This window comes from Ctenocephalides felis, unplaced genomic scaffold, assembly GCF_003426905.1.
Source record: "Ctenocephalides felis isolate EL2017-DRISC unplaced genomic scaffold, ASM342690v1 CF-g0.4_SCAFFOLD_03572, whole genome shotgun sequence".
In the NCBI taxonomy this organism is placed as follows: domain Eukaryota; kingdom Metazoa; phylum Arthropoda; class Insecta; order Siphonaptera; family Pulicidae; genus Ctenocephalides; species Ctenocephalides felis.
In genome coordinates this window covers 15,527,175-15,539,911 of record NW_020539726.1, presented here as the reverse complement: position 1 = coordinate 15,539,911, position 12,737 = coordinate 15,527,175, and the positions used below count along the sequence as shown (strand labels likewise).

General features: G+C 28.1%; 1 protein-coding gene across 1 annotated transcript in view; it reads right to left on the bottom strand.

The window, feature by feature from the left end:
* LOC113387788 (protein purity of essence-like) overlaps positions 1–12,737 on the bottom strand; it is a 116,571-nt gene that overhangs the window by 79,295 nt on the left and 24,539 nt on the right. The window contains 21 exon segments of the mRNA XM_026625164.1: positions 327–697; positions 1,015–1,158; positions 1,493–1,707; positions 2,195–2,281; positions 2,469–2,745; positions 3,975–4,150; positions 5,081–5,243; positions 5,480–5,678; positions 5,986–6,141; positions 6,731–6,926; positions 7,043–7,152; positions 7,686–7,908; positions 8,391–8,588; positions 8,917–9,016; positions 9,018–9,101; positions 9,166–9,249; positions 9,329–9,463; positions 9,878–10,128; positions 11,356–11,529; positions 11,598–11,757; positions 11,983–12,185. Coding sequence (XP_026480949.1) covers positions 327–697; positions 1,015–1,158; positions 1,493–1,707; positions 2,195–2,281; positions 2,469–2,745; positions 3,975–4,150; positions 5,081–5,243; positions 5,480–5,678; positions 5,986–6,141; positions 6,731–6,926; positions 7,043–7,152; positions 7,686–7,908; positions 8,391–8,588; positions 8,917–9,016; positions 9,018–9,101; positions 9,166–9,249; positions 9,329–9,463; positions 9,878–10,128; positions 11,356–11,529; positions 11,598–11,757; positions 11,983–12,185 — 3,706 coding nt within the window.

Below are 12,737 nucleotides of genomic sequence, written 5' to 3'. Positions count from 1 at the left end.
ATGGTTAATTTTTATCACAATAATTATTTACACATATTTTTTATAAAATTGATAGTTTATAAACCATTATGGCTTTTAAAATCATGTTTAATTTATTTTTTCAAGGTCAAAACCAGGATAGCAACTGTAATTATGCTAATATGGAACAGTGTGAGAGAGGGTGAACCTATACTTTTCAAAAACTCAAGACAATCCAGAATAAAAAAATCAAAATTCCAGATAAATATTGCTTTTAGGAAAACCAGAAACAAAAGGTAAAATTCTGAAACTATCTCCAAGCCAAACTAGGATAAATGGTCACCTTAGTGAACAGTAATATGCCATACCTAAGTTGATGCATTTTCAAATTAGTTTCCTTATCTAATGCTTCATTTTCCAAGTCCAATTGGTGCTTGGCAGACAAAGGCATTTCGATCGCAAGTTGTTCTCCACTAGCTTCCCCCAACTCTGCATCAGAGGATTCAGGTTCAATGGAAGTCAATGATGATTGTTGCTGTACCGGTGGTATATTGCTTGCACTAGATGTAGCTGGTGTTGAATCGGCTTGCCTGGGCGGTGAAGTACTGCTGATTCCTGATAATGCATTAGTTACAACTGGTGGACCAATTAAGGTATCTCCATAAGAGCTACTCCGTCCAGAAACACCGCCAGTACTTTCGGCACCCGACCCTCCTGATTCTGATCCATTACTTCCACCCTAGTGTAAATTTTAGATTATTACACAGATTTTAGATTATTAGATTATTATATATCAGTATTAGCTTACTCAAGGAAAACCAATTAAAAATTATTGACAATTCCAAACCTTCATTCATTGAAATAAATTGCAAAAATATTTATAGCCTAAAGAGTAAACTTAGTATATCATATTTTAGCAATTGAATTATTAGGTATAATAAACAATATGATAATGAAAATTAACATATAGATGATGCAAAATGTATTGCAATAATTTTTTTATGCTGTGTGCCTTGGAACCTCTAAATGAATTATGTGATATATGTATTTTTTTACCTGATCTGCAATTGATGTTCTTAAAGTAGAGCCATCTGTTGCTGCAGTGGAACCTTCATCGTCCGAGCCTCCTGCAGAAGCAGTTGTATCACTGTAATGACCACCATGACCAGCAGCCGCAATATTTGCAGCAGATAGCACTTGCTAAAAAAAAAAACTTTTAATCACTACTACACTATTATTGCAGTACTATAGTGCATAAAGTAGTTCATATAATTATTATTTTGAATTAGGTCATAAAGCATGTATCAAGTCTTACATTGCATCCAAAAACTTTTTTTTTACATTTGTGATTGATCAAGCCAAAGCAGTTATTAGTCAGTTAGGTGTTAGCACAGCTATCGAAGTTGTACTTCTAATTACAGTATCAAATAGTGATTCTTACATTTAAATTTGAGTAAAGTAAACGTACTTTAAGTAAATAAAATATTTTTTTTTGTAATAGAATAAGAGAAATGGTTTATTTTTAAATACATACTTGTATATTATGTAGATTAGCGCCCAGGTTCTGAAGATTGGCCAGTCCTTGTTGTAAAGCATGTAGTCCACCTTCATGATCTTGCAAACTTAAAGCAATTGCTAACTCAACCATGGCTTCATCATCTGCATCTGGTGGTAAATCCATCAGTGGCGGGAAACCACCTGGGGCAGCCAAAAACGCTTCTAAAGATGCTAAACTTGGGTGACTTGGAGCTATAAATGAAAAACATTGATCAATCAAAAGACAAATCTTTTAGATTTTAATGTATAAATAATTTTTAAATTATTGCGCTCTATATTTCCTATATTTTGTGACTTTCTTGAACTGTAAGTGCACTCTTAAATTCAAATTGGCCATATGACTCCAAATGTGATGTAAGATTTTTTATGAGAGACAAAACATAATGTATCATTTTCCAATAGTACCAAAAAGTGGATTATGCCATCAGGTCAGTCCTTACACAAATACATAATAGCTGTATCTTTTAAACTATGTATAAATATTCCTCAATATTCCTCATAAACATTACGGCTTATGTAAATGTTGTGACATTATTTTCTTTCATTCTTAAACAGCAAATTGCAGATATGGTAAATAAATTGTGAAACAATATAACTGTAATACTCAATTTGAATTGTGAGACGATTTTTATTATGTCCTACGGGCAATTTTTATTAAATGTTAAATAATAATAATCACCTGTATCAATATCCTGTATGTCCGGCTCCAATTGTCTTTGTTGTTGAGGAACTGAAGAAGCAACAGGATTCACACGAGAGGGTCTAACTGTAATTTAAAAACAGTATATTAATACTCAAAGTTACTCGAAAACTGTTTAATTCGAAAGCTTATCAGAATAAATTGTTATTTAATAAAGTTTAATAGCTAAATCATTCACTAAACTAAACTATATGTGACTACTAAATGAATCTTGAAATTTATTAATATAGTAAAGACTATTAAAAAAAGCAACCTGAACTTTGACTTGCTGGCTGTTCAACTACACCGGAAGTTTTAACTTTGCTTCTATTTGATCCTCTACTGCTACTAGCTTTGTTACCACTACTGCTTGCACAAGAAGTGACTGTCAAAGCAACTTCACTGCTGGAAGCAGATGCACCTTGCTGTTCAGAACACAATATACGAGGTCTTGGCCTGAGCATCTGAATAATTGCATGTTTGCTTGTAAAACTAATCTGGGTATCCTTACTTGATAACATGGACATGTACAAACGACAGCCAAGAGCAACCTAGAAATATTAGACATTTTAATTTTTAATTTTAATATTAACTATTTTATTACCAATATTAAATATTAATACTACTAATATTATTCTATTTTTTGACAATTAACAATCTGAAATAAGTACATTTAATATTAATATTACTAATATTATTCTATTTTTTTGTTTTATTTTACAAATATTACCAACATAATTATAATCAAAATTTAAAAATATTATTTTTTTATTAATATATAAATTGAGACAAAACAACCCCCGGATTGAACAATCTGAAATATGTTCATCCAAGGCTTCAAAGGAGGCTAGAGCAGCTCGATTGGAAGTGAGAAACACAGAAAATAGTTTTTTTTTTAAATGAAAGATCCAATGTATGAAGCAGGAATGGCAGATTAAATAAAAGTTAGTATAACATATAATTTTATGACTTTGGCAGTGAAAAACTTCACGCAAAACTTTAAATGTGTTTTTCTCATTGTCAAGACAAACTTTTTCAGTACTCTTCCCACGATTTCTCGAGTTCTACTATACCGATTCACTTGAAATTTTCAGAGTCTTGTTTACAGGCCTAGCTGTAGCCTGAACTAGCATCAACCCCAAATTCCAACTTTTACTATTTTTAAAAAATTCGAGAATCTCAAAAAACACTAAAAAAATTACTTTTATTCTCAAACACATTCACTATTTTGTAAAAAAAATATTTTTTTTTACTCGTCGCTAGTTCGGGCGATTGCGACATCGTTGTAGATTAATATTTTTATATTTCAGATAGCTAGGAGGGTTGAAATCATGGGAACATGCTTTTTGTCTTTTGTTCTTTTTGAAGCTGTTTACCCACTTGCAGTACACTGTTTTGACAGAAGTTTTATTTCCGGTGTATAATAATGTACCCAAATTTCATCTAAATTACACATTGCACCTATATACATTTATGCCTAAAGTGCATTGAAAATGTTGATTCAAACATGTTTTGGATTTAACATGAGCAAACGCGGCACCCATCTTTACATATTAAATCTTTAATAACAGTTCGGTACTCAATTTTCTCTATCTCCACAAAAACTCTTCAAGTACTTGCCTAAACAGCAGCCTATCGTTTTGAGATTGAAAACTTCTCAACTCACCCTCATATATTATATGCAGTACACACAATACATGATTACTAGTAATGCATGATTACTAGTAGTACATATGGTACATATGAATTAGTATGAAAAATATGCTTTGATATTACTTACCAAAGATGATTCATTTAGCATAAATGCATGAATTATTTCCACCATGCAGAAAACCACAGATTCAGTATGTGGTAATCCAGAACTTACTGCACAACTAATGAATTTGTTTACAGGAGAAACCTCATGTAATGACCATAAAACATCCATAAACTGATCCATAATATGTTTACTTTCACCTACAAAGGACACAAAAATATATAATTTTGAATATATGAATTCATATTTATATCAAGTCTACCAAAAATAAAATATAACTAGAATATACTAAATATTTGACTATGCAGAGAAAAATGAAAAGCGTTTTTCATTAAATAGAGTGATTTAATTTCCTGTTGGTTTTTGTTGATTTAGGATCAACATTACAGAAAGACCGATACTAAGACGATGACTATAAATATATATATATACACACATATATATATATATATATATATATATATATATTCTAATAGCAAATATAGCAAAACACTATAAGCTGGTGTACAAATAGACCAAACTGATATGTGCAGCGGGCAAAAAATTTGGGAATTCAATGCAGTTCCTAGCAAAAGCTTTAGACAATATCTCCATTAAACATAAAATCAATTAAATTTATTTTATACATCTTTAATTTAAATAAAAATCAAAATATTTAAATTATTAAACCAGTTGATTTGTAAAAATATGCGCAACACAAAATTATCAAGCAAGTTGTAATAAAAAAAATTTATTTAAAATTTCATTACCCACGTAAAATAGTAGTTTTTATTAGATTTTAGTTTTTATTTAAATTTATGCAGTTGTAACTAATGTAAAAAAAATTGTAATACCCAAAAAGATTTTTTACTAGAATTTAGTATGTTTTTTTGGCGTTTACTTTAATAAATTACAAATTTGTCATAGTATATTCAAATAAATATGATCAAAAAAACATTTTAAGTCGTTTTAAGAAATGTAAAAAATGTCTTAAATTCACATATTGCTAATTAACAAAATACTAAATAAAATCAGAGGGTAAAATACACAGCACACTAATAAACACCAGTTCTCGAGACAGGTATTTTTACCCATACCGCTTACAGTGTGTTAGAATAAATACTAGTTATTTATTTATTACTAGTAATTACCCAAGGCAGCTGCAAATTTCGTTAAATTAGCAGGTCTGGATACAGCCATATTGCGAATTATCAGAAGCAATCTATAAAATCCTTCGGGATCTAAATCTTTGCAATCTTGATTATTACTCATAGAATTCAGCTGTTCAGAAACATGATTAAGAAGAACTTGATCCTGTAATTGAATGGAACATTTTATCAACCTAAAATACTGTCTAGTAAAGCATTTCAAACCACTCAAAAACAATTATAGATTAGTAATGTTAATACAAATTGTATTTTTATATTTAATGCTAGCTTATATGTCAAACTTAATTTTATTTAAAATAAGATGCTCAAAAGAGATTGAAATTAAACTTGATTAGAAATATTTAAGCATATTACATTGAACAAGAATATCATTTCACTTACTTTATAAGCATGAAAGCTAGATTTAGTTCCATGAAGTGCAGCCATCACAGCTTGAGTATTCATTTGAATTTGCAATATAGTAGGCATAGTTATTAACTTGGATGTGGTTCCAAATGCTAAACTTCGTAGTGGATCATTAGGTTGAAATTGGCATACCAAAAAGCTACCTTCTATAACTTCCAGTAAACCAGATATCAATCTAAAATGAAAAATTGATTACTATACAATCATCAAATAAGTATGTAAATATGTTAGAATTAATAAATCATAATAAAACATATAAAAAGATAAATCAAGTAAGTAGTTTTGTATGAAAGTTATCTTAAGGGCACCTGATACTTAATTTTATAATATTCTGTTCAAGTTGATCGGAGCTACAATAATCAGAATATTTCATTTTTGCCATTTTTCAGCAAATTTAAATGTAGTAATTAGAAATGTTGTAGTGAACGTTTGTTTATAAACAATTTAAATTTTATTGTATAGTATAGTTATTTAAAACATACTTATCTAATGGAGTAATTAAAACATTTTTCTGATTTGAATCTGAATCCAATGAATTTTGACTATTTTGATTATTGTTTGATGATGCAACTGTAGAGTTAGCTCCAGCATCATCAGGTTCTTCCGGCCATCCAAAAGTATCTTTAGTTTTGCCATAACTGCAAAAAAGACATTCTATTACAATCATTACATATTAGTATTAATTTCAGAAGAAAATGTATTCATGCATAAACACTTTCATACATATTTATGAATAAATATATACACTTACATGAATATATGTATATACATAAAAAATTACCCGAGTATACACATAAACACATGTACATAATTACTACAGTTCTGGCCAAATTATGAGAAGAAGTATTAAGTAGAACAAGGAAAATAGAACATAATACATTTTATTATGTATTAAGTACTAATATTGGTTAATAAAGAAGCAATAAGAGAATACAACAAGAAACTCGGCTTGAACCAAGACAGACTAATTTGAGAGTTTTTATAAGGATATGATAAAGAATATATAATCATTTTTAATGAATTGAAGGGTTTATAAAGTCCTAAATCGGTGATCAAAAATATCCATAATGCCACACTAACAAAAAAATCCATCCAGCAAAAGAATAAATGTTAAAAATACATTTTGATCTTCATTGGGAATTCTGTAAAATTATTTAGATTTATATGTGATTTACGAATTATGTGAAGTACTCAAATATGTTTTACTCTATTAATACAATCACTCACATTTTAACATTATCAACCATGATCACACCATCTGGATCTTGAGATGGACCAAATAAAATATTCAACTTTTTATCAGACTGTAAGCTTTCTTCACGTGTTAAGGGAATATCAAACCATCGTGTGCGAATACAAGTTGTTTGTATACATCTACCTAATATTTCTACATATGCTGGTGTGCGGACGACATCCTGATTACCTAAAAGAAAACAAGTTGAAGGCATTCCTCACTGATATATAATTATAAGTAAAAGTCAATTTAAAAAAGAACTTCACAAAAATTGTCAACTTATAAATTTCTTTAAGTATAATTACCCATTTGAACTCTGACACCACACATAACCATGTTATTATCTGAATTTGTAACTTCTAATGTAAATCCAGTTGCTTTTGTCGAAGCTACATACATGCCAGTTGAATTTAACCTTTCAAAAAATGAAATGAATTATACACTGCGATTTTAATAATCCTTTTTAAAAATTAACAAATAATTTCAATAAAGGCACACAGTATAAGCTATCAAAATAAAATTGTATAAAAAGGAAATCACTATCAAACTAGATATAACAAATTTAACTGTGTAATAGTTTTAAAAATAATATGCTTAACTTAAGGAATAAGATATAAGTCACTAATTCTGTACACATTTTGGAGAATATATATATATATATATATCATCGCGATAATGTCGCTTGGTTGACGATAGTTGACTAATTGTCTCAAAACAATAAAATTTCATTTTCATAGTCACTGAACACGCTACGATTATAATGAGCCCAAAAACCCTTTCATTCCACAAACTTAAAAATGATCTCTCGTATGTTTCTATCTTAGAACTTAACTATATGTGAATGTTAAGTTTCTTGCAACTTTCTCTACTAACCATAAATGCTGTGATTAACAAAAAAAAATAGATAGATATTAATATAATTTTATAATCAATAACATATTTAATTACCTATGTTTTAGTTGAACTGGATTATAGATCTGCAGCAAATCATTACCACCAAATTCAACATCACTCATGGCCATGCAAAATTCAAAGAAATCGATGGGAAATTGTTGTGCACCTGCTGATTTATTATTATTGACCCCATTCTTAAGTCCCATCTTTTTTGACAATCGTTTAGTCGATTTAATTACAGCTAGTGGTGGTTGGACCGTAGGTGATAACCAATAACCTAGATAAAAACAACATTAAACATAAGAAAAGCCAATTTCAAATAAGTAAAGCTTTGACATAAAAAATAATATAAACATTTACAATATATAAGTATTGCAAGTGTTAGATTCTCATGCTAGTGATATAAGATTCTAAAAACATCTGAAATTCTTGTGAGAAAAATCTTCCGAAAATAAAAGTCAAAATTAATATTATTCAATAAATGTCCATTATTCACAATCGTTTATTCATATATTTCATATTTTTTGGTAATGATTTAATTATCAAAGCAAATAGTGGGTTCCAAACCACGAGCATTATTAATAATTTTTTTTAAATACTCAATTTTTTTAGTTATAATATATATAATATATTTTTATAATATGTGATATTTACTTTTATTCTCATTATGATAAATACGTTCATCCTTCAAAAACAATTTACTAACTGTATCGATTACAGTTATCAAAATTCAATATATTTATATAAAAAATTATTTACCAGTGTGTTTATTAGAAGCAGCATAAATACGTAAACTGCCATCTTCACAAAGTAAAATTAGTGTTGTTTTATTATCAACACTAGGAGCAGAATGACGGATGGCTACCATATCCATAATTTTGGCTTTTGCTGGAATCACTTTCACTTCTTGTACCAAAACAGTATCAGGATTTAGCATAAAAACAACTGGATTGTTACCTAAAATAAGGTTTACATGTGAACAGGATTCAAGTTATCTGACTATTTCTTTAAAATTAGCTTTCATTTGATTTTATTATTGCAAACTCATTTATGTTGTAACTTGTATTCTAATCAACAAAATACAGTATAATCCTGCTTATCGCATTTAATGAAATTATGCCTGTATGTATTTAGCAGAATTTTATCAGTTATGATAAATGTTTGTAAAATAATAAAAAAAATGATAATGATAACTTATAACTGCACAATTAAAGAGATTAATTATTTATTTTTTTATTGGTACATTGCCAACAATAATGAAATATTAAAAATTATTAAAACTTACTACTCTGCAATGAAGCGCATATAAGTCCAGGATGTGATGAAACTTCCATCCATTGGCATAGAGGCTGAGGTGTAGTGCTAGCTGATTTAGAACCGCCTTTTTGTGATACTAGTCGATAGAACAATTGGTATAATACTGCACAAACCACTATCCACATTATACATTGGCGCCATAAAGCTCTTCCCCTAATTCAAATAAAAAGTTGTAAACACTAACAAAAGCAGAAATTTATGATACTTTAATATATACCTGTGAATAGCTAAAAAATAGCATTTGTAAAGTGTGTGAATAATATATTGACACTCCTCCTCCTCCAATTTGACCTTTAATATCCTGGAAATGCAGCACAAAAAGAACAATTCTAAATTTTGAAGGTAACCTTTTTAAAGTTGATGTCAGATGAGTTACTTACGGTAATATCAGGATGTGAGATTTCTAAAGTATTTGTCACATAAAATGGACCGTGTTTGGCATGAGATTCTTCTACCATGGGTTGGGTGTAAATATAACCAACAGAAGCCATTAATAACATATAAAATACTCCATCCTACAATGTTGAAAGAATTTTCATGTTCATCTCTACATGCATGCATGCATAATTCTATATATGTATGAGTATGTGCATTAGCGCATAAAAATATTGGTATTTCCTTATATAAAATATCCACAAGTCTCAAGTGGTCTTCATAACAGATTTTTTGTGTTAGTGAATTTGGTATCAAAATATTTTCATAGAAATTGCTCATTGTTCAAATACTTTGTGATAAATATTAAAAACCATATTAAAATTTTATTTCCTGACAAAATAATATATATGTAATAATAAAAACAATTTTTCAATAGTAAATAATTTAAAATTACAATAAAGGCTATCTTTACTTTTAATGCTCCAAAAGTGTAAGTTGCATGAGTTTCTTACATTATCATATTAAAAAAAAGTTAACTGAACATTCTATCTCACTAACCTGGTAACAAAGGTGCAGTCCCTTACTTTTCCTGTTGGAACTAAAAAGTAATACTGGGGCTAAGGGCATCTTTGCTGAGATCATAATTTTACAAAATCAGCAGTAATCAGAGCTAAAATAGTTTGTGAGCCTGGTAACCAGATAGCTCTGATAATGAAATTTCCAGTTTCTAATTGAGGATGCAAAACTAGATGTTCACTAACTGATCCACTTGTACTGAATGTTAGCACATGGCATTCTTTAAGTCCTGCAATATTTAATTACATTTATCATTAATTTTTTCAAAAATGGCTTATTATTCACATATAATTTACTCTAATTTTTACTTTAGTTATTAACTCCCCGTAGAGTAAGTTATTGTAATCGTCCAAAAATCGAAATTGTAAATTTTTACATTTTTCCACGTTTTGAAGGTTTCTGAACATTTAAACAGCTAAATATGCAAAAAATGACAGTTTTTGAGAGAAATGAGCATCCGAATTGAATGATTCAAAAAACTTTCTGCTTGTGTTGTTGAAACGATTGCTTTTGGAAAAAACAATTTTTTTTTTTTAATTTCCAAAACAATTTTTTTTTTTGAATATGAAAAATAAATCAAATTTTAATTGTTGTTCTAGCTAAAGTTCTAAAGGTCATGCATATACTCAAAATAATTAATTTTAACTTTGCAATTCAGCTTATATAATTCTTATTAATATTATACAATAACCTTCATTTTAAATTCAATTGATTAAGTTTTGTTTAATTTTCTGTAAACATATATAAGTTACAGTATTTAAAAAAATAATCTATTTAAAAACATTTAGTATTCCTCGAATATTTAATTACGGTATGGAAAGTTCCAGCGATTTACTTTAAGGTACAATGCCATTCACCACTAGTTTGTGTATGAGATTGTATTACAAAACAAATTACTAAAACTCCCAGTTTTCTAAATGTGATTAAGAGTTTAATTAACAAAGAAGAATTATAAGTTCATATATTTCAAGACATTTTGGACATTTTGAAATTATATACAGGTGTGAACATTTAAAAGTTTTAATAATAAGTAATGATGCATTTTTTTTACTATAAATTAATAGTCAGATAAAAAACAACATAAATTATTGATCAATGTATTATTCTTTGTATTATTAATAATGTGTAATGTTTTAGTATCTTTTAAAAAATACTCTGCAGTGCAGACGTAAGCACAATTGTTAATATTACTGAATTATTCAGTACATTAGGTAACATTGTTTTAGACAATTAAGAAAATGTTTTTATTTATTATGGATTTTTATTAGTTGTACTGTTCTTTTAATTTTTCATTTTTAAATTCAAATCAGACCTGTTGTCTCAAAAATTGGGAATTAATACAAAAAATCAGACCATGATATTGTAAATATATTCAAAAAGTTTCATTTTCTATTTAAGTAACTCATGGTATAGAAAATGAACACTAAATTTGTTTTATAAAGAATAATGTTCTTACCACAGACTGCCAAAAAGTCTTCATTGCATGGATTTGATGTCAATGATAATACTGTAAATGGTATTGGCGCAGATGACAATCTGGTCAAAGTAAGTTTCCTCTTGGAAGTATCAGCTTGTTTAAGCAATGCAGATAACTGAAGCACAGTGATTTTACCCTTTTCATGAGAAACAGCTAAAATTGCAATAACATATGATCAAAATTCAAAATGCAGGTATAATGAACAAATGAAAATTAATTACCTAAATGTTGCCTTTTACCATGAGGTGAACTTAAACAGCACATAGCAACACGTCTTATCATGTGTGCAGATAGTAGTTGTCTAATTGTTGCTCCTTGTTCACCAGAAAAACTCATTCGAACGTTTTCAAATGCACCTTCTTGAGAGCCTAATGTGGGGACCTTATTTTTAAAGATAAAATAAGTATTGAAAATTCAATTGAATTAAGAGAAATGACAAAATGTTAAATAATAATAACACTTAACCTTATTTTAAAAGACAAATTTGTAAATTTTTCAAAGCTACACATTGAAAAAAAGTACTAAAGTGCTTTGTTTATATTTATATTAAATATTCTTCAATAAATATATTAAATAGATGTTAAAATAATTTTCAGAACTACTTGCCATTAGTTTTTCACTGGTAATAAATTTCTTATTAGGTAGATGTAGTTGTGCCAATGCAGCTTGTGCCCTTTTGTGACAACCTACAACGGAATTTCTTGCACAACTCAAATTTAAAGCAGGAATAAGTGCCTCTGTCATATTCAATAAAAGTTCTGTTACTTGTTTCCATTGTGATGACTGTTTGAGACTTTCGCGACTTGAATCTAAAGAAAACTTTAATTACTACATTTGATATAACTGAAAATTAGTAATCTCCAAGTACATATGTACTAAAAACATTCACACATTGCATATTATAAAAACACACAATATATATATATATATATATATATATATATATATATATATATATATATATATATATATTGTAGAGTTTCGAACAAGAATCCAAAAATAATACAAAATAAAAAACAAGAAAAGTTTTTAAAAAAATAATTTCTTTATTTAATTATTTGTTTATTGTCGACGTTTCGGAACTAGGTACGTTCCATCTTCAGGACATCTGTCAAGAAACATGATCTTGATGAGATTTTAGCAAACAATATGTTTAGGAAAAGAAAATAGATTTTTCTTAAATAATGAATTAAATTGTAAAAAGTATAATAATGTACAGAAATATGATAATATGTTCAAAATAAAAATGATAAAATAAATGAGTGGATTATCAGAACAGGATATTAAACATAATAGAAAATTTTTTTGAAAGTTATGGAATTTTTTTAAGAAAAGGTTAATGACAAAGTTGAATTAATTAC